The 20,733-nt window shown below is 44.0% G+C and overlaps 1 protein-coding gene across 4 annotated transcripts in view; it reads left to right on the top strand.

The window, feature by feature from the left end:
- HECW1 (HECT, C2 and WW domain containing E3 ubiquitin protein ligase 1) overlaps positions 1-13,810 on the top strand; it is a 422,188-nt gene extending 408,378 nt beyond the window's left edge. For all 4 annotated transcript variants that reach the window (XM_077491691.1, XM_077491690.1, XM_077491692.1 and 1 more), the window contains 2 exons: positions 3,839-4,037; positions 13,365-13,810. In XM_077491691.1, coding sequence (XP_077347817.1) covers positions 3,839-4,037; positions 13,365-13,476 — 311 coding nt within the window. In that variant the 3' untranslated portion in view covers positions 13,477-13,810. The remainder of the gene's footprint in view (positions 1-3,838; positions 4,038-13,364) is intronic.
- Positions 13,811-20,733: the final 6,923 nt, after the last annotated feature.

Below are 20,733 nucleotides of genomic sequence, written 5' to 3' on the forward strand. Positions count from 1 at the left end.
CAGAGTACCCAGAGTGAACTAACAGAAACACAAAGTGAGCATAAACACAATATGTACAGTAGATGGAACCCTTTATGAGATTGGAACTCAGAACCCATTAGCTGCAGTAGTGATATCTACAATGCTTTATAGGCAGTATAATTCAATAGTAATAAAAAAAAAAAGGCCTGGGTATGAAGTATAAGCCAGACAAAATGGGGGCTTTTCCATGAACTGAATTTCCATTACACTAGGTTAGGAAGTATATTATCTGTGTATTTAATGGAGTTCTGGAGTTTATTAAAGCCAACCCCCCCCCCCCCCCCTCACACACACACACACACACACACACACACACACACACACACACACACACACACACACACACACACACACACACACACACACACACACACACACACACACACACACACACACTTTTACCATATACCACTGTCAATTAAATAAAGCGTATACATAAAAATTCTCAGTGTAACTTGCCTGATTTGACATTGCTCTGTCCATTGCTCCACATGCCAGAAATCCCATACCACAATTTTCAAAAGCTATGCCATCGGTGGCTGTAACGGCCTACCAATCATGCCCACACCTTTAAATCTTAAAAAAAATACAATCAATTTTCTTCTACCAAAGTCTCACAGATTAACTATGAGAAATTCCTGGGAGGTACTGATGATATAGCTTTCCCAGGAGGTAGTTGTGAGGCCACCAGATCAAATAGGCTATTCCCATTGCACATGTTCCTAGAGTAGTTTGAATCAAGTGGGTGCTGTAGCAAGTACCAGCTGAGAACCAGTATCAACACAAATTAAAGCATATACTGCCAGCACACCATGAATTCTTAGCATAACAACCAAAAATGTATTAAAATTATCACATCACAACAGTAAACTGTAGCATTTTGGGACCATGCAGGACCCCTTTATCACATGTCTGATGATGGGGTTCTGCATGGCCCCAAATTTTGACATTTACTGCTGTAATTTTTTTAATACATTTTTGGATGTTATTCTGAGGATCCATGGTGTGCGGGTGGTATATGCTTTGAGCTGTGGTGCCATGGCTACGTTAATCAGTACCTCAAGGAAACCAGAAGGTGGGATCTGATTACTTGTGAGTAACAGATTTAATTTTTGATTAAACAGAAAACATGCAGATGATTTGAGATCCACATGCAGAGGTGAATGCACCATATATTTTTAATATTTTGTAAAAAGTACTTTTCAACTACAGCAACAGAGGCTGTTCACTTAGCAAAGTGAATTTTTACCTTGGATAGTGTATGTTCACTTTGCAAAGAGAATGTTAGTAAATATGGTGAAGCTGTGTTCACATTGAATCCTTAACCTCTTGGTGCCGACGGCACGCAAATATGCGGCCTCTCGGCGGGTGGGCCTTGGAGCTGAGCGGCAGCCTATTTGCGTACCACATTGCAAACACAGCTGAACCAAGAGCGTGTGCCCTGTGCTATAAAAGGCTGCTTGCAATCGGGCGCTTTCTGGTCATGTGGCCACCATGACAGCCATTCACGGTGGTCACATGTTCATAAACCCTGCCTCCCAGCATCTGAAACCCATTAAAGAACTGGGAGGCACCAAGGGGTTAATCATGTATGAGGTACAGTTGAAAAATCAGGATTTCTCTAGCACATGATTGGGGATTAAAGTGAATTAACATCCATCTTATTCACTAAAGCCGCGTACACACGTAGCCGTCTGTCCGACGGACTTAGTCTGGCGGACTTCCCGCCAGACTGTCTGTCAAACTTTCCGAACGGGCTACTTGCCCACACACGGTACTTTTTCAGCGGACTAATACGGCGTACTAAGTCCGCTGTACTATCCGCCCTACTTTTGAAATGAACGGACTCGCCCACACACACGGAGGAAAGTCTGCTCATTTCGAGCGCGTCTCCAGGTAGGCGGGGCCCGCGAAGGAGACGTCGCTGGCCCCGCCACCTAGTATGCACTTAAAGGGGAACCCCAACGCTGAAAAAAATCTCCCCCCACGGTCCACATCAGACCCTTGTCCGAGCACACTACCCGGCCGGCCAGGAAAATGGGGACGAGCGAGTGCCCCCCCTCCTGAGCCGTACCAGGCCGCGTGCCCTCAACATGGGGGGTGCCTTGGGGAAGGGGGGCCGCGTGGCCCTCCCACCCCAAAGCACCTTGTCCCCCTCTTCGTCGCCGCGGCCTCTTCTTCCGACTTCAGGGGGTCTTGTCCCCCTCTTCGGTTCTTCTGCCGGGCCACCGCGCCTTCTTCTAGCTCTTTTACAGGCGGTGGCCGGTCTTCTGTCTCCGCCGCCGCCGCCTTCCGTTCTTCTCCTTCTTTTTCTTCTGGAGATGTTGACTCAACGCTCTCTGTGGCCGCAATGCCAGGGACGCGCTGCGCGGCGACTTTTATAGGGACAAGGGGCGGGGTCATTGGTTGATGTCACATGGGTTTATGTCACATGGTTACCCCGCCCCCTTGCGATGTCACCGTCCCGGATGATGCTGGGACTGTCGCCATGTGACATCAACCCATGTGACATCAACCCATGTGACATCAACTGATGACCCCGCCCCTTGTCCCTATAAAAGTCGCCGCACAGCGCGTCCCTGGCATTGCGGCCGCAGAGAGCGTCGAGTCAACATCTCCAGGAGAAGAAGAAGGAGAAGAAGAAGAACGGAAGGCGGCGGCGGCGACAGAAGACCGGGCCACCGCCTGTAAAAGAGCTGTAAGAAGGCGCGGTGGCCCGGCAGAAGAACCGAAGAGGGGGACAAGACCCCCGAAGTCGGAAGAAGAGGCCGCGGCAACGAAGAAGAATGCCGGGCTCCTCTGCTAGCAAAAGAGCTACAAGAAGATAACGGAGGAGTCCGGCGAGAAGACCCCCGAAGACGGAAGACCCCCGGAGCTGTGCAATAAACTATTTTATCTTGTGTGTTGTGGTTTTTTTTGTACTTTATTTTACAGGTGAATGGGTAGGGGTACATTGAACCCCATACTCATTCACATAGGGTGGGGGGCCGGTATCCGGGGGCCCCCTTATTAAAGGGGGCTCCCGGATTCCGATAAGCCCCTCGCCCGCAGACCCCGACAACCAACGGCCAGGGTTGTCGGGAAGAGGCCCTTGTCCTCATCAACATGGGGACAAGGTGCTGTGGGGTGGGGGGGCCGCGCGGCCCCCCCTTCCCCAAGGCACCCCCATTTTGAGGGCACGCGGCCTGGTTTTTTCAGAGTTGGGGTTCCCCTTTAAGTCCATACCATGTGGCGGGGCCAGCGACATCTCCTTCGCGGGCCCCGCCTACCTGCAGACCCGCTCGAAATGAGCGGACTTTTCTCCGGGCGGGAAAAGTCCGCTAATTTCAAAAGTACGGCGGACTGGCACACACACAGCCGGATTGTATGCTGAAATGCGAGTCCGGTGGGAAGATTGGAGTGCAAAACTACTTTCTAAGTCCGCCGTACTTTCGGGTCAAAAAAGTATGCCGGAGGCTACACACGGGGGGATTGTCCGGCGGACTTGAGTTTGCCGGACTTTTCCACCCGCTTGTTTGATCGTGTGTACGCGGCATTACATTCACTTTCCAAATTGAACATACACTTTCTATGGTGGACCTTCATTTTGATAAGTGAAAGGCCTCTATTTTTTTAGTAACTCAACCAATTTGTGTTCTTTGCACTGTTGTAGAGTTCATAACCCATACAAGGTGATAAGATGCCCACGTGACATGCACATACTGTATATTATTTGGTAGCCATCATTGTACAAATATAACAGAAATACAATTTTTACCTGAAAGCATTTTATGTAGTTTGGTTGGTTACAAATCTGCACTGTCCTATCTGCTCTAAGGTTATCACGACGGACACATTGTCATCCGGTGGTTCTGGGCAGCCGTGGAGAGGTTTAACAATGAGCAGAGGTTACGACTCTTACAGTTTGTAACTGGAACATCCAGCGTGCCATACGAAGGGTTTGCAGCTCTGCGAGGAAGCAATGGACTCAGGCGCTTCTGTATAGAAAAATGGGGGAAAATAACATCTCTTCCAAGGTAATGTGAAATTGTTACATGATTACAGAAAAAATTTTGACAGTGCTGAAGTGATAATTAATTTGAATATAAATTTAAATAAGTGTCTGAAATGCTGGAAAGGGGCATATACGGTACAAAGTAAGTTTTGATGTGTGCATTGCTAAATCCCCCCACCTTCTTTATTGTGTTTAACAACTCCTGGGCACAATAATCAATTTTTGTCTCCCTGTACGGTGTAGCTGGAGAAAAGGTACCCCATTTATCCAACATCAGACTAATAAGACAATTGTCGACAATCTCCATTAACTAACCATGTTTGTAATCACTTATCATATCAAAACTGTAGAGTTAGAAAGAGTATGGATTAACAAATGTAATATTTCATAAATGAAGAAGGATCAATACATCAAAATAACACTCCAACAAATTCTCAACGTACAACAAAGCTTTCAAATGTTTCAAAATAGGAACTCTTACTAGAAATCAATTAAACAACATTTTCCATATGTTATTACTTTTAATAAAATAATACAGTGACAAATGTGTTAATGTAAGATGTAAGGATATATTATACAAATAATTAAAGGATCAGTCCACTTGGCACCTTTAAGTGATATTTTAATTATAAGTGGAGGCCAGTGGTCTGAGTGAACCTCTGGCTGAAGCTGGCCATACATCATACAATATGTTTGTTCAATTTTCTTTAGATTTACCTTCAACTACGTCTTGCAATGGCCTGTCTATTTGAGTACAAATTCAGTATTTAGGTTTAACCTCATATGGTTTTGGTAAATGAAAGGGAAAATTGTACAAGAAAATTGTATAATGTATGTCCAGCCTTAGTTCTGAGATGTCTGAAAAGCAAAATCTTCCTGGTTCTCTTCATGTACACCTGGGAGTTTTAGGTGTTTCCTTCAACCCTTACGTTTTCCACCACCTCCTGTAAGGCAGGCCATACATGTGTCGAATTTCAAAAGAATTTTCTTTAGAAAATCTTATCTAAGAATTTTAGTTACCCGTATTTGCCGGCGTATAAGGCGACTGGGCGTATAAGACGACCCCCTATTTTTCAAGTGAAAACATAGATTTTGGGCAATACTCGCAGTATAAGACTACCCCCCTTCTGAGGCAACACCATTTAAAAAAAACAGAACCATTAAAAAACACAAAGCAAGAATGCCAACTACTCATCCACCATGCTGTGATATGTCATAAAGTAAATCAAACAATAATAACACAAACAGAGATCTATTGAATGCCACAACTCTGGAAAGTAGAATTGTTCACTAACCAAACCTATACCACTTTTGGGTTACATTCTATGGGAATTGTCCACCAAAATGCATTTAATAAACCCCCTGTCATATGTCCCAGATTTACCTGTCCCTCTTGGGTGCCTGGGATCTCAAAGGCAAACAGCAGGATGTATAGTAGTAGGAGATCAGTGAATGGATTTACCCAGGGAAGTATGGTGAGCGGTGTATTATTTTAATGTATATTTAATGTATAATCCAATGCTTGGATTGGCAGAGGCTGTAGCATCATCAGCCCTTGCCTCTCTCTCTCTCTCTCTCTCTCTCTCTCTCTCTCTCTCTCTCTCAAAGCCAATCCGAGCAGGCTACTTTATGCAGCCTGCTCGGATTGACAGAGGTTGTTACTCCAATCCAAGCAGGCTCTATATTCATTAATAGAATAAATCGCTCGCGGGGATTTGGCTCAACGGCATATACCGTTTGTAGCTGAAGCCACATACAGTATTAGCAGACATTTGGGGGCTGACATCCATTGGGCAGCATTGTATACCCGGCGTATAAGACGACCCCTGATTTTTGGGCATTTTTTTTAAGTGTAAAAGGTAGTCTTATACGCCAGAAAATACAGTACGTATTTCGCACCATTAGTGCACTGCAGCAACAGCCGATTTTCATGCGGCCATCGAATTTTAGTAATTGGGCATGCTGTAAAAAAAAATTTTAACAAAAGATTTTCTAATCAATGATGGGAGAATCATGCGAGAAATGTAATCGAAAAAGAAATGCGCATGTGCAAGAAAAGAAAATTTACGGAAAGAAAAGAAGATTCCCAGCCATAGAAATGATTTTCTGTAGCAACAGGAGGTGATATTGAAGGCTGGTTGGTCGAATTTCGAAATCAATGGTGGCACCATTGGATCACAAAATGCACACATTTTCTGATTTTTAAAAGAAAATTCTTTCAAAATTCGACTATGTATGGCCAGCCTTAGATTCTACAAATATATAAAAAAAATAAAGCAGGGCTCCCTCCTAATGGCTATAGTGGATGTTAAGACACAGGAACTGCAAATATAGGGTTCTGTATATGGAAGTTTCCTATTTTTGTTCTACTGGTTGAACTAGATGGACTTGTGTCTTTTTTTCAGCCTAACTATGTAACCATGTAACTATGTAACTCAGAATGTCCAAGAAATATAACAAATTGTTGGTGTAACTCTCCATTATCTACCAAAATTTTTTTCTGGGGGAGGACTGACCTTTTATAATTTTACATTGATAAATCAGCTATTTTTCACTAACCATCAGAACAAAATTTGTGTAATTCCGCTACCAAAAAACGATATCAAAACAATGCATTTTATACATACTGTATGCTTATTTCTTACATATGAGTTTCTACTTGTTTAGGCTTGCACAAGTAAACATTTGACCTAGGTCTATAATCCACTGTGTTAAAAAAAAACAAAAAAACACATATTTAGATTTTTTGACCCTATTGCGAAAGTATTTGAATAATCTATTTATTACATGTATTACTGTGTTCATATGAACATATAAACATTAATCTGCTTTGGAAAGCCCAGATTGTGTTCTTATCATTTAATAAATAAAAAGTAATAAATAAAAAGTGGCCATATTTTTTGCGAAGTAAACTAATAAATAAAACAGCTGCCAAACAAGACAGGGACTTCAGTTTATGTGATGATCAATACCATGAATACCTAATCTTCAATGATCACTGTCAATTAGGTTTTTTCATAGAGATTAGTTGTTTCTTTGCTGAATATTGACTGTTATTTAAAGCAGAAATCCAACTTTAGTTAAAAGTGTTAATGCTTTAGTAAAAACTCTATGAAGTCTGCCCTGTAGTTTATTTTTACTGCCTCTCTGCAATTGTAAAGTAAATGCTTCTGATGCATGCCCTTTTTCTTATTGTGTGACATTAAGCTTCCTGCTTGCTTCCTGTCTGGGGCCATGTCGTTTTGACTCATCTCTGTAGTACTTGAGACTACAGAGATGACGTCAGTACGATATTCATGCTGATGCTGAGCAGGATTGAATTGGTTGCAATTATCATACAAATCCTGTCCAGTAAAGCCTATCTTCTATGTCTTGCCCTCCTGAGTCCTGCTTACACTAGAGACATTCTCCCTGCAAGAAAAGCCTACCTAGCCCTCCCCTTCTACCAGCCACAGTAACACCCATAAATGCCCTGAAATTATGCTTGTCCCAAAGCATCAAGTGAAACTATGTAAGCAGAAAAAAAAAAAAAAAAACTTTCTCCAGGTGCCTCTGGACTTATAAACAGTGCTGGAGAGAAGCGATGATGCATAAACCGAGAAAATAACAGCAGGTGATCTGACAGATCTGAGATATAACATAAGTTGTGAAAGGGTGATGATCCTGGAGTTAAACTTCAATACTGAGCAATACTCAATATGCAAAGTGCATAGCAGAGAAAGAGAAATCATCTTGATTGCTGAGAAGCATAGGCATAACACTTACCAAATCAAACCCAGAAAAAAGATTGTTCTATAATAAAGACATAAAAGGCAAAGTTGTTTTAGCCTTTTTTCCTTTGTAATTAGTGAAAAATTACCATATTTATCAGCATATAACATGCACCTTCATTTTAGGAAGGAAGTTTCAGGGAAAAAAAATCTAATTTTAAATAAAGAACTTTGAAGCAAAATAAGGGTCAGTGCCCATCAATGCACCCTCACCATTGCCCATCTGCAGCCTGATCAATGCCACCTGCAGCCTCAAAATTTCCCATCAATTCAGCTTGCTTAATGCCCATCTACAGCCTCACAATTGCCAATCAATGCAGCCTGATCAATGCCCATCTACAGCCTCACAATTGCCCATCAATGCAGCTTGATCAATGCCCATCTGCAGCCTCACAATTGCCCATCAATGCAGCCTGATCAATGCCCATCTTCAGCCTCACAATTGCCCATCAATGCAGCCTTATCAATGGCCATCTACAGCCTCACAATTGCCCATCAATGCCCATCTGCAGCCTCACAATTGCCCATCAATGCAGCCTGATCAATGCCCATATACAGCCTCAAAATTGCCCATCAATGCAGCTTGATCAAAGCCCACCTGCAGCCTGATCAATGCCCATATGCAGCCTCACCATTGCCATGAATGCAGCCTGATCAATGCCATCTGCAGCTTCACCTCAGATTACTGCTGCTTCGGGGGAGACAGGGAGGGGGGGTGGACAAGTGCCGTCAGATTACATACAGCGAGAATCTCCTGTTTACTCAGCGGCCTCTTTAATACAAAGTCCTGCCTCCTGGCCGGCTTCTATGATAGACTGAACAGTGGTCCAATGCTGGCCCAGGAGACGGACTTCCTATTACAGAGGCTGCTAAGTGAACAGGAGATTCTTGCTGTATGTAATCTGAGGGGGCTCGTCCCGCTCCCCTCCCCGTTCCCTCTTAGGCAGCCCAAATTGCAATACCGGCATATAACACGCACACACTATTTGCACCCAATTTGCAGGGTGAAAAGTGTGTGTTATACGCCAATAAATACAGTAATAGCATTCTTTAAATAACCATTACATGTGGAACATTTATGTATTGGCCACATGTGAGGTAGACCTGAACAATACCATGACCATAGCCCAAACGCCTGACCTTACTATGAGTGCTGGGCAGGCTTCTAAATGCTCCAAAACCCATTAAGGGAATTATTCAGTAACCACAACTAACATAAACTCATCAAATGGCTACAATTTCTTCCACTGCACACCACTTAGGCCACATGCGTGCACACTAGCATCTAGAGCTATGCAATGTAAAATTTGGGCATATTCCCATAGATAAGTGAAAGGGTGGGCTGATGTCACATGCACATTAATCTCCATGTACCATCCCTTAAAAACAGACAACAAAAAATGAAAAACAGCTCTAAACTTCCTAAACTAAAGAGAAAAGAGGGGAGGGGTAATAATAGGACAAAATTGAGACAACAAATCCACAACCATTTAAAAAGACTCAACATACAACTTTATTATATCCCTATAACTATAAAATAAGTCCTTAAAAGCAATTATAGTAACACCATCAATATACAACAATATTGTTGAATATAGCTTGCATACATACACTATATTACTAAAAATATTGGGACGCCTGCCTTTAGACACATAAACTTTAATGGCATCCCAGTCTTTGTCTATAGGGTTCAATATTGAGTTGGTCCACCCTTTGCAACTATAACAGCTTCAACTCTTCTGGGAAGGCTGTCCACGAGGTTTAGGAGTGTGTCTATGGGTTTGACCATTCTTCCAGAAGTTCATTTGTGAGGCCAGGCACTAATGTGGATGAGAAAGCTTGGCTTACAGTCTCCACTCTAATTCATCCCAAAAGGTGTTCTATCGGGTTGAGGTCAGGACTTTGTGCAGGTCAGTCAAGTTCCTCCACCCCAAACTCGCTCATCCGTGTCTTTATGGACTGGTACGCAGTCATATTGGAACAGGAAGGGGTCATCCCCAAACTGTTCCCACAAAGTTGGGAGCATAAAATTGTCCAAAATGTCTTGGTATGCTGATGCCTTAAGAGTTCCCTTCCCTGGAACTAAGGGGCCAAGCCCAACTCCTGAAAAACAACCCCAACACGATAGATGAGTGAGTTTGGGGTAGAGGCACCTAACTAGCCTGCACAGAGTCCTGACGTGAACCTGATAGAACACCTTTGGGATGAATTAGAGTGGAGACTGTGAGCCAAGCTTTCTCATCCACATTAGTGCCTGGCCTCACAAATGCACTTCTGGAAGAATGGTCAAAGTTCTTTTTGTCCACATCAGTTTCCGACTTTACAAATGCACTTCTGGAAAAATGGTCCCATAGACACCCTCCTAAACCTTGTGGACAGCTTTCCCAAAAGAGTTGAAGCTGTTATAGCTTCAAAGGGGGCAACCTATTATTGAACCCTACGGACTAAGACTGGGATACAATTAAAGAGGGTTTATCAGGGTTTACTTCCTCTTTGTTTCCCTGCAAAGGTAAAGCATAATGGACTACTATGCATCGCATAGTAGTCCATTATGTGTCACTTACCTGACACAGGAGCCAGCGAAGTCACCGCTGTCCCCTGTAGTCCGGCGCATCCATCTTCTTGGTGGGTCTCGCTGCTCCGTCGCTGTCATTTGGCGAAGCTGCGATGACGTCACTCCCACACATGCGCACGGAAGCTGCCACTCGCGGCATATCGCCATTGACAGCGGCGCGCTCAGTGCGCCTGCGTGCCGTAGACAGCGGTGCCTGTCTTTCGGCAAATATCTCCTAAACCGTGTAGGTTAAGGAGATATTTCTTGGACCTACAGGTAAGCCTTAATCTAGGCTTACCTGTAGGTCAAAGTTGGTTGTAAGGGTTTACAACCACTTTAAAGTTCAGGTGCGTGTAAAGGCAGGCGTCACAATACTATTGGTAATATAGTGTATGTGAGATGGTCACAATCTTACAGAATACATGAAGTCAAGTATGGTTCTAAAGAGCGACGTGTTTCACAACTGTGTGCTTCTGTGTGATCCAAATCACAAAATCTCCATGAATTATGATGTACTAATATAGGGACCTAAGACAAACAACTATATCAATTACCAAAAACCAGCCATACATGATTTCATGTATTCTATGAGATTGTGATATTCTCACATATGTAAAGTCATGCAAGCTATTTAACAATATTGTTGTATATTGATGGTGTTGCTAAATTGCTTTTAGGATCTTATTTTATACAAGAGATATATTAAAGTTGTATGCTGAGACATTTTTAATGGTTAATGATTTGTTGTCTCCATGTGGTACAATAAAAGTCTCATTGTCACCCCTCCCCTTCTTTTCACTTTAGTTTAGGAGATTTAGAGGGTTTTTTTTTTTTCTTTGTTGTCTTGGAGCGTATTTTCTTAAAGCGGAGCCACAGCTGCTCCATACAGCCCTTTATAGAAATAAAAGGATGTATGTGATGTGTACGGTACTATATGTATGTGTACATGGGTATATGCTGGTACTGAAATAAACATGCATGCAGTCATGGCCTCAGAATGTCTGACATGGCCAGAATGTATGCACACTGCTGTCCATTGGTGCATACAGCCATTTATTTCCTATGGGCACTGTAGGCACCTGTGGCTCCCTGGTGGGGAAATACACCTGAATTTTATGTTGTATGGCTCCAGGCAGGGTCAGCCCTACCATGGTCCCAGTGGGTCTAATGGTCCCAGGCAGCACTGCCACTGATCCCAACCCCAGCACTGCCACTGATCCCACCCCACCCCACCCCCAGCACTGCCACTGATCCCATCCCTCCACAGCACTGCTACTGATACTACCCCCCCCCCATCAGCGCTGCCACTGATCCCATACCTCCCCAGCACTGTCACTGCCCCCTCTCCCAGCACTGCCACTGATCCCATCCCCCACCAGTACTGCCAGTGATCCCATCTCTCCCCAGCACTGCCACTAATCCCCCCCCCCCAGCACTGCCACTGATTTCACCCCCCCACCAGCATTGCCACTGATGTTCGTATACTACCCTGGCCTGTCTGTACACAACCCTAGCCTGTCTATATACCACCCTAGCCTGTTCATATACAACCCTAGTCTGTCCATACACTACCCTAGCCTGTCTGTATACTACCCTAGCCTGTCCATATACTACCCTAGCCTGTCTGTATACTACTCTAGCCTGTCTGTATACTACCCTAGCCTGTCTGTATACTACCCTAGCCTGTACATATACTACCCTAGCCTGTCCATATACTTCCCTAGCCTGCCTGTATACTACCCTAGCCTGTCTATATACTAACCCAGCCTGTCCCTATACTACCCTAGCCTGTCCCTATACTACCATAGCCTGTCCATGTACTACCCTGGCCTGTCTGTATACTAACTTAGCCTGTCCATACACTACCCTAGCCTGTTTGTATACTACCCTAGCCTGTCCATTCCCTACCCTAGCCTGTCCATAAACTATCCTAGCCTGTATGTATACTACCCTAGCCTGTCCATACACTACCCTAGCATGTCTGTATACTACCCTATCCTGTTCATATACTACCCTAGCCTGTCCATACACTATCCTAACCTGTCTGTATACTACCCTAGCCTGTATATATACTACCCTAGCCTGCCCATATACTACCCTAGCCTGCCTGTATATTACCCTAGCCTGTCTGTATACTACCCTAGCCTGTCCATATACTACCCTAGCCTGTCCATATACTACCCTAGCCTGTCTGTATACTACCCTAGCCTGACTGTATACTACCCTAGCCTGCCTTTATACAACCCTAGCCTGTCTGTATACAACCCTAGCCTGTCCGTATACTACCCTAGCCCGTCCCTTGGAATTGAACATAATGGTATGTCATATAATTTTGCATATAGACAAGGTTCGGTTGCATGTAAATCTGACTTATTGATAAAATGTATTTTAGTTTTAATTATCATGGATTATAATGGATGTGGGGGCTTTTAAGTGGGCGTGATTTTTTTTTTTGGGGGGGGCAGCATTTTAACCTTGGAACCAGGCAGCACAATGTCTTGGGCCAGCCCTGGTCCCAGGCACCTATGTGCATGAAGCCTTTTTAAAATCCTATGCTTTCCCTTAAACATTACAGTCAGTCAGGCCACAATTGTATATCCAGCTACTCTCCTTTATGCTGAGCTTACACCAGTCAAGGCCCCTTTGAGAAGTTCTCAAACAACTATCATTCGTCATCCTTGGTGCACTCACAAAAACTATTTGGTTAATAAGAGCACATGCAGCAAATCAATAACAGTTTTGAGTATAAACCCCTTTTCATGGATTCTTATATTTCCCAATTTGGGAACACTTAAACTAAAATTGCAAATGGATTTTTTCCTATTTTAGGTCATTAGAACCTCTGTCTGATTTTTATGGCTGCATATGTCCGAATCACACAGAGACATACATACACTTGGTTAGGTAGTGGGTACAAATTTTACTTGAAAATTAATATTCTTTTTAATAGCATTAAATGTTCTTTACTTATGCAGTTACCTTAGATATAAATGACTCACATTGGTATTTTATTTGTCTCATACAGGGCGCACACATGCTTCAATCGACTGGATCTTCCGCCGTACCCATCTTACTCTATGTTACATGAGAAGTTGTTGATAGCGGTTGAGGAGACAAGTACTTTTGGACTTGAATAAGCAAATGCAAGAACTTTTCAAAATTTCCTGACTTGACTCCACCTTCCTATTCCACAGACACAGGTTGTCGTTGTGGTCTTGTTTTCACATTTCATTTTTATTTATTTCCTTTGGCGTTCTTGTTACAAAAGAAGCTACTTATAAACATGCATGGGGAACTGGTTCCCTCCGAGATCTTATCTTTGTGCTTTCCTCCTCCAGTTTCAGCATTCTACAAAGCCGTATGCAATATAAAAAAAAAAAAATAACAACCGGACTCAAGGCTCTGTATATCTGTGCATACCTTCAAAATAAAGTTAAAACACAGCTGCATATTGCAATGCTCTGATCTAAACTTTGACTGTGTCTCTGATCACGATATATCCCATAGTTTATGGTCTTGTAATGCTGCATTTTTCAACAAATACACAAAGCAAATCCTGTTTAATTTATGTGTAATGCCAATCCATATCATTAGATTTGGTTTCTTCAGAAGATCTAAGTGCAAGGATTATCTTATATCCATTACACAAAGCTGGAATTTACTTTCACTAAACAAAGTGGACTCTGGATGCCTTATGATTGACATATACAACACATCTAATGGCTCGCAAGACCAAAGATTTAAAATGAGCTCTTTTCAAAAGAACATCAATTCTTTAAGGCTGAAACTTTTTTTTATTGCTTTTATAAACAGACCAAAATCAAGCAAAACAAGACAGTCCATACAGAGAATATGATGCAGAAAGTACAATAACTCACAGGAAACAATATGATCTCAGCTAGAAATAGTTAATTTGGTTATTGTGCTTTGAGCATTGCTGTCTTTTTCTGAAAGTGACTCTTTCATGAGACAAATATGGTGGCTACCGTTGCTGACATCTCCTTTAACCACTTCCCACCCACGCGACGATGTACGTTGGCAGAATGGCACAGATAGGCAAATACGTCCATTTGAAATTGCCGTCGTGGCATCGCGCACGTGCCGGTCCGGACCCCCGTGAGTCCGGTCGCGGGTCCCGCAGACTCGATCGCCATGGGGATACCCACGATCGTCTCATAGGGAGGCTGAACGGAGAGATGCGGAAGTAAACAGCATCTCTCCGTTTTGCCTAGCAACAAGTGACACTGATCTCTGCTCCCTGTGATTGGAGCAGAGATCAGTGTTCACTAACACACAGCCACGCCCCCCACAGTTAGTAACGCCCCTAGGACACACTTAACACCTACACTGCTACCCCCTGGTTAACCCCTTCACTGCCAGTGTCATTTACACAGGAATCAGTGCATTTGTATAGCACTGATTGCTGTATAAATGACAAAGGTCCCAAAAATGTGTCAAAAATGTCCGATGTGTCTGCCATAATGTCGCAGTCACAATAAAAATTGCTGATCGGTGCTAATTACTAGTAAACCTATTTTGTAAATGCTATAAATTTTGTGCAAACCAATCAATAATCGCTTATTGCGATTTTTTTTACCAAAAATATGTAGATTTTTTTTTAGATATTTTTGGGGGATATTTATTATAGCAAAAAGTAAAAAATAATGAGTTTTTTTCAAAATTGTCGCTCTTTTTTTGTTTATAGCGCAAAAAATAAAAACTGCAGAGGTGATCAAATACCACCAAAAGAAAGCTCTATTTGTGGGAAAAAAAGGATGTCAATTTTGTTTGGGAGCCATGTTGCACGACTGCGCAATTCTCAGTTAAAGCGACACAGTGTTGAATCGCAAAAAGTGGTCTGGTCTTAAGCCAGCAAAATGGTCCGGTCTCAAAGTGGTTAAGAATGTTAATTTCCTGACTATCATGATGATGCTTTGGCTTCAACACTTTCCGAGTCTATGAGCTGAAACAAATACAATGGTGTTCTGAAACTTTCATGACACTTTACAGCATGCTTGTTCTGGATCTGTGACTCAAAAGTAAGAAGCCAGACAAAGTTAGGCAACCAGCATTTGAAGAAATGGCCCTGTAATGACAGTCATACTTTTTCTCATAAAAGAGTCACATTAAACAAGTTAGGGCATACCCTGTACATGTGCACAGTGCAGAAACTCTGATTCAGCTACTTACTTGGATGATTACTTCTTGATACACAGTTCCCTTGGCTTGAGGGTTTCAAAGTAAGAATTTTTCACTTTTTTGGACATTATCTTATCATTTTAATTTTTTTTGCTGCTTATAAAAGTCAAAGGCCAAATCTTTGTCAAACAAGAAGAAAAAGGAAACCAACTGTGGCAATTATGAGTTATGGATATGGTGTTCTCTTTCACAGGGAAATCTTTATAGTCTACATTACATATTTCTTGGTGACAGCTGTATATTAGATGCAAATACATTTTATTTATTGGGCTATATTATTTTTCCATGATGCTACAGTGTATGGCATTTACAGGAAAGAAATCCTCAGTGAATAGACACTTGGCATGAACCCCCTCCCAGAGAACCATTCACAATATTCTACAATCTACCTCGAATGTCATATGACCACAACCAAAACATTAACATAATGTTATAATGAAAAAATGTCAAATTTCCTCGAAAAAAACAGTACCTCTACTTACTTCCTAGATGCACTATTGAGTGCGAAAATGTGGCCAGATCTCACGCTGCTTGTGAAATAGCAGCTCACGCACACCCCCAATATCGGTGGTGATGTTTGAAGAAGGTATGTTTGGTACCTTCACAAAAAAAAAGCTGTAGTGAATATCTAACAGCACTTGAGCTATGTCAATTCTTTGTGTTTGCCCTTGATTCTACCTACCATGCCATTAAAGCTTTAGAAAATTTTATTTTTTAGCACAATGTGATGTGTTAAAGTATGCTTAAGAGGACACAAGCTTTGATAGGAGTCTGCAGTTTCTGCAGTGTTCAGTCTAATGCCGCGTACACACGATCAGACTATCCGGCGGGCTTGGTCGCGTTCAAAACAGACTTTCCTCCGTGTGTGGGCAAGTCCATTAATTTCAAAAGTACGGCGGACTCCTTCCATAGTTTGATCGTGTGTGGGCAGGTCCGCTCGTTCAGAAAGTCCGGCGGACTTTCTGGCGGTTTGTCCACCAGACTAAGTCCGCTGGATAGTCTGATCGTGTGTACGCAGCATAAGTGTTCTCCAGTCATTTTTGATACCATGCTGTCCCCCTGGAAAAAGAGTGCTTTTGAATAAACATTGCTGGGATTTTTTTTATAGAACACCATAAAGAGTTCTTAGGTTTAACTCCTGGATAAGCAAATATTGTCTAAATACAAGAGTAATATGTATTCTTCCTTGCTTTTCTCCTTGTACAAGGTAAGTGGTCTTGTATCTGTCCTCTTGTAGTTTACTACAGGCAACCTGTGGTGCCTAGGGCACTCCCACAGCATTGCACAGCGTTATGATGTCACTACCTCTACAAGATAATACCTGGGTTTGTTGCTTTGAGATAATACATTTTAAAGAGAATTGTTCCTATGGTCGAGATTAAGGAAATTTGAATAAACCCTATTTCTTTTTTAAACCCCTTTTCTTTAAATCGAAAAATCCAGACAAGCAGCTAAGTACACATATATGTTTTACCTGCATAAGGATTTCTATTTCTGTCTAACCATTCCTGAGACTTATACCTGTAGCATCCTCTACTGTGCTAGAGTATGTAATGTTAGGTTTTCGTTAGTGTAGGCAAAAATGTTTTAGCTAAACTGGCAGGCAAGCCAGTGTTTAATCTGGGTTGGGTGAGTGATCCAGGGAGGGCTGGAATAACTCATCAGGCAGCATCTCTGGTACCACCACCTACTTCTGGAACTTGCTGGGAACTTCCAGAACAATGGGAGGGAGGTAAGGGGGAGCTACCTGGAGTATTCATGAAGGCCCTGACCAATACTCAACAGATGGGTTGGGAGGGGCAGGCTCCCTCAAATAGCTGGGCAGGAGAGTTTGGATGTTTGAGATGGAGTGCTAGGAGGCTGTTGGCGGGCCCTTTAGGGTACCCCCTAGTCGAGGGGGATGGTGACCTTGGACCTGGGAGCTCGGGTGCAACAGGGATCCTCTGATATCCCAAGGAGGAATCCTGTCCAGTGGCATGGGAGCAGGTGTGAGGACAGCAGGAGCCAGTGAGCACGTCCAGGAGTTCTCCAAGGAAAAGACAGTCAGGTGGGCTGGTGAGTGTTGCAGTCAGGGAGGACTGAGAGGCAGTCTGAGAAGACTGGGTGAGAGCAGTCTGAGATGGATGCAGCTTCAGTCTGGGAGGACTGTGGAAGTTTAGCTAGGAGGGCTAGAGAAAGGGGCAGCTGCAACCAGGTGGACTGGCAGTACCTGAGGAGGTGGTGCTGGGATCAGGAGCCACAGAAGGACGGCTTGGCACTAGGACTCTACAAGACAACCCAAATCTGAGTGAGCCCTATTGTCAGATCACCTACAGTTGTGCTCATAAGTTTACATACCCCGGCAGAATTTATGATTTCTAGGCCATTTTTCAGAGAATATGAATGATAACACAAAAACATTGTTATTATGATTTAAAAACAGAAAACAGTTAGTTAATAATAAATGGCTTCAGCCAAACACTAACCATGAGTGAAAGAAATGTTTTTGTGTTATCATTCATATTCTCCAAAAAATGGCCAAGAAATCATAAATTCTGCCTGGGTATGTAAACTTATGAGCACAACTGTAAGACCCCTTTCACACCACACCTCCGATAGCGTGGGCGGTAAAACGCCCCTATTTTTAGTGGCGTTTTATCGCCGCATTTGCGGCAAATTTGCGGCGCATTTTGGCCGCTAGCGGGGCGCTTTTACCCCCCCACTAGCGGCCGAGAAAGGGTCATTTCAATGGGGAGCAGCGGTGGAGGAGCGGTAAACACACCGCTCCTTCACCTCTCCAAAGAAGCTGCTGGCAGGACTTTTCCCTGACGTCCTGCCAGTGCACCGCTGTAGTGTGAAAGCCCTCGGGCTTTCACACTACATACAATAGTGCAGCTTCTTTAGGGCGGATTGCAGGCGCTATTTCTAACGCTATAGCGCCTGCAAAACGCCCTGGTGTGAAAGGGGTGTAACAGTGTGCTAGCTAGTCCTGAGAGTTTTTGTGCTTCAAGCGAGTGTTATGCTGGAGGAAGCTGAGGAGTGTGTAAATAGATTGTACAGACAAAGTTGTCCCTGAAAGTTGTGCTAAAGTCAAGTGGGCATCCCATAATACCCCTATTCACATCCAAGTTCAATATCCCTAATAAAAACACAAAAACAAAGTTTCAAGGTCTGTTTCTTGACTCCAGAGTGCTGTGGAATATTCTGTGTACCTGGCTGTGCAGGGTGGGGGACCCCTTATTCACCAGTGGCTCCTGCAGGGGGTAGCGCTACATTTGGGGGCATCGTCCAGGACATCTGCCCATGGTAACCTGCCATCCATTGCTCCTAGCAACCTGAGTTTCTTGAACCAGGGAACTGTGCCTTGTTTGGAGACCTCCAGAGGGGTTGAACCAGGGAAGGACTGTGCTTTGCTTGCTTGTGACTGTTGCTCTAAAAATCAAGTGCCATTGCCCCTTCAACCAGCGGGAGTGGCTGTTGGAGCTATTGTTGCCCTGCTTACCCAGTTACCCCAACTGCAGCTGGGACAGACATTTCTGTGTAAAAGCCTGCTTTTCAGTGAACTATTACTATGTGCTGCCACCCGCACGGTGGGCGATCGCGCCCATTTATTACAAATACACCCAGCGATCTGCTTATGGCTGGTAAAAAGTTTTTCTGCTTCAAAATCCTGCTATAGACAGTAAAGTATGCACAGAGATGTCTGCTGTTACTCATGGCAACCACAGTAAATGCATGTTGCCACCTGCTGTCAGTTGATCGGCCACAGTCGGCATGTCTGGACAAGTTCTACAAGTGCCAGTGTGTGTGTGTCATCAACATCATTGTGCCTGAAAACTTCAGTACAGTGAGCAAAGGGTTACAGCAGAGCATGCAGGAAAAGGCCTGCTTATCACCATTGTGGGGGTAATCTAGTCTGGAAGCTTGGGGGCGGAGCCACACCCCGGAGCAGACCCAGCGTGCCCTGCTAGCAGCAAGAGAGAGGAGCAAAATGAGGAGTGTGCATGCATGTACCCAGCTTTGACGTAGTTGCCCAATTTGAAGGAGTGGCCACCCGTGTCCGGTTGGAGTATCCTGGGGGAGTCACTCTCAGCATGATTAAAGGGACCAAGCAACTGTGCCTGCTGTGTACTGCATACCAATCAGGGTGGTCAGTGCCTAGATCCGGTGCAGGCACTGCGACAAGCCGCTCACATTCAACAAGCAGGAGCCACTGAGCTACAATGTGGACCTGCAGTCAGGACTGTGCACCTTACAGCTGCAGAAGTCCCAGAAGGCCAGTGTGGGCCTGCAATCATGCTCTCAAGGTGGGGTTGAGTCTGAGCCTGCTGACTCCTCTGCAAAGAACAGCGACATTGGGGAAGAAAGTTGGAGATCTGCCATGGCCTGCAGCCCGGACGGGGACCTGGTAACTGTGAGTACTGCCCAGCAGGAACCAGACACTGTCACTGAAATGCCAGCTGTGCATATCTGCTCTGCCAAATCCATGGAAGGAGCCAGTGCATAAGAGAGATGTGCCCTCAGGCGAGCCAGTGGGGGAAGGCAGTGAGAAGGCCATAGGACGGGGTTCGCCCAGATTGCAGACAGAATTCAGGCCCTTGGATGATGAGTTTGAGAATTGGCTGTCACACAGTAGCTCAGAGGAAGAATGAAAGTGGAGATACTCTCAGGAGAAGGAGGAAATCCAGTCGGAGGTGTTGATTGTGCCAGATGAAGGGACCAGAGAAGTCGCAAAGACCCCAGTCAGCATCAGACAAACCTTCTTTAATGCCACGTACACACGACCGGACTTTTCGAGGGACAAGGTCCGACAGACTTCCGACGGAGTTCTGACAGAGTTCTGATGGACTTTCCGAATGAACGGACTTGGCCACACACAATAACACCAAAGTCTGACGGATTTGAATGTGATGACGTATGACTGGACTAGAATAAGGAAGTTCATAGCCAGTAGCCAATAGCTGCCCTCGCATCGGTTTTTGTCCGTCGGACTAGCATACACACGAGCGGATTTCTCGGTAGGAACTGGGTCCGGCGGAGTTCTGGCGGAAAAATTTTAAACATGTTCCATTTCTAAAGTCTGTCAGACTTTTGCAAATCAAAAGTCCGCTGCAGCCCACACACGATCGAATGGTCTGCCGGAATTGTTCCGTCTGACTTTTGATGTTGAAAAGTCTGGTCGTGTGTACGCGGCATAACAGACCCTCCACCACCCA

Source organism: Lithobates pipiens, unplaced genomic scaffold, assembly GCF_037356315.1.
Source record: "Lithobates pipiens isolate NorthernLeopardFrog02 unplaced genomic scaffold, aLitPip1_a1.2 Scaffold_19, whole genome shotgun sequence".
In the NCBI taxonomy this organism is placed as follows: Eukaryota; Metazoa; Chordata; class Amphibia; order Anura; family Ranidae; genus Lithobates; species Lithobates pipiens.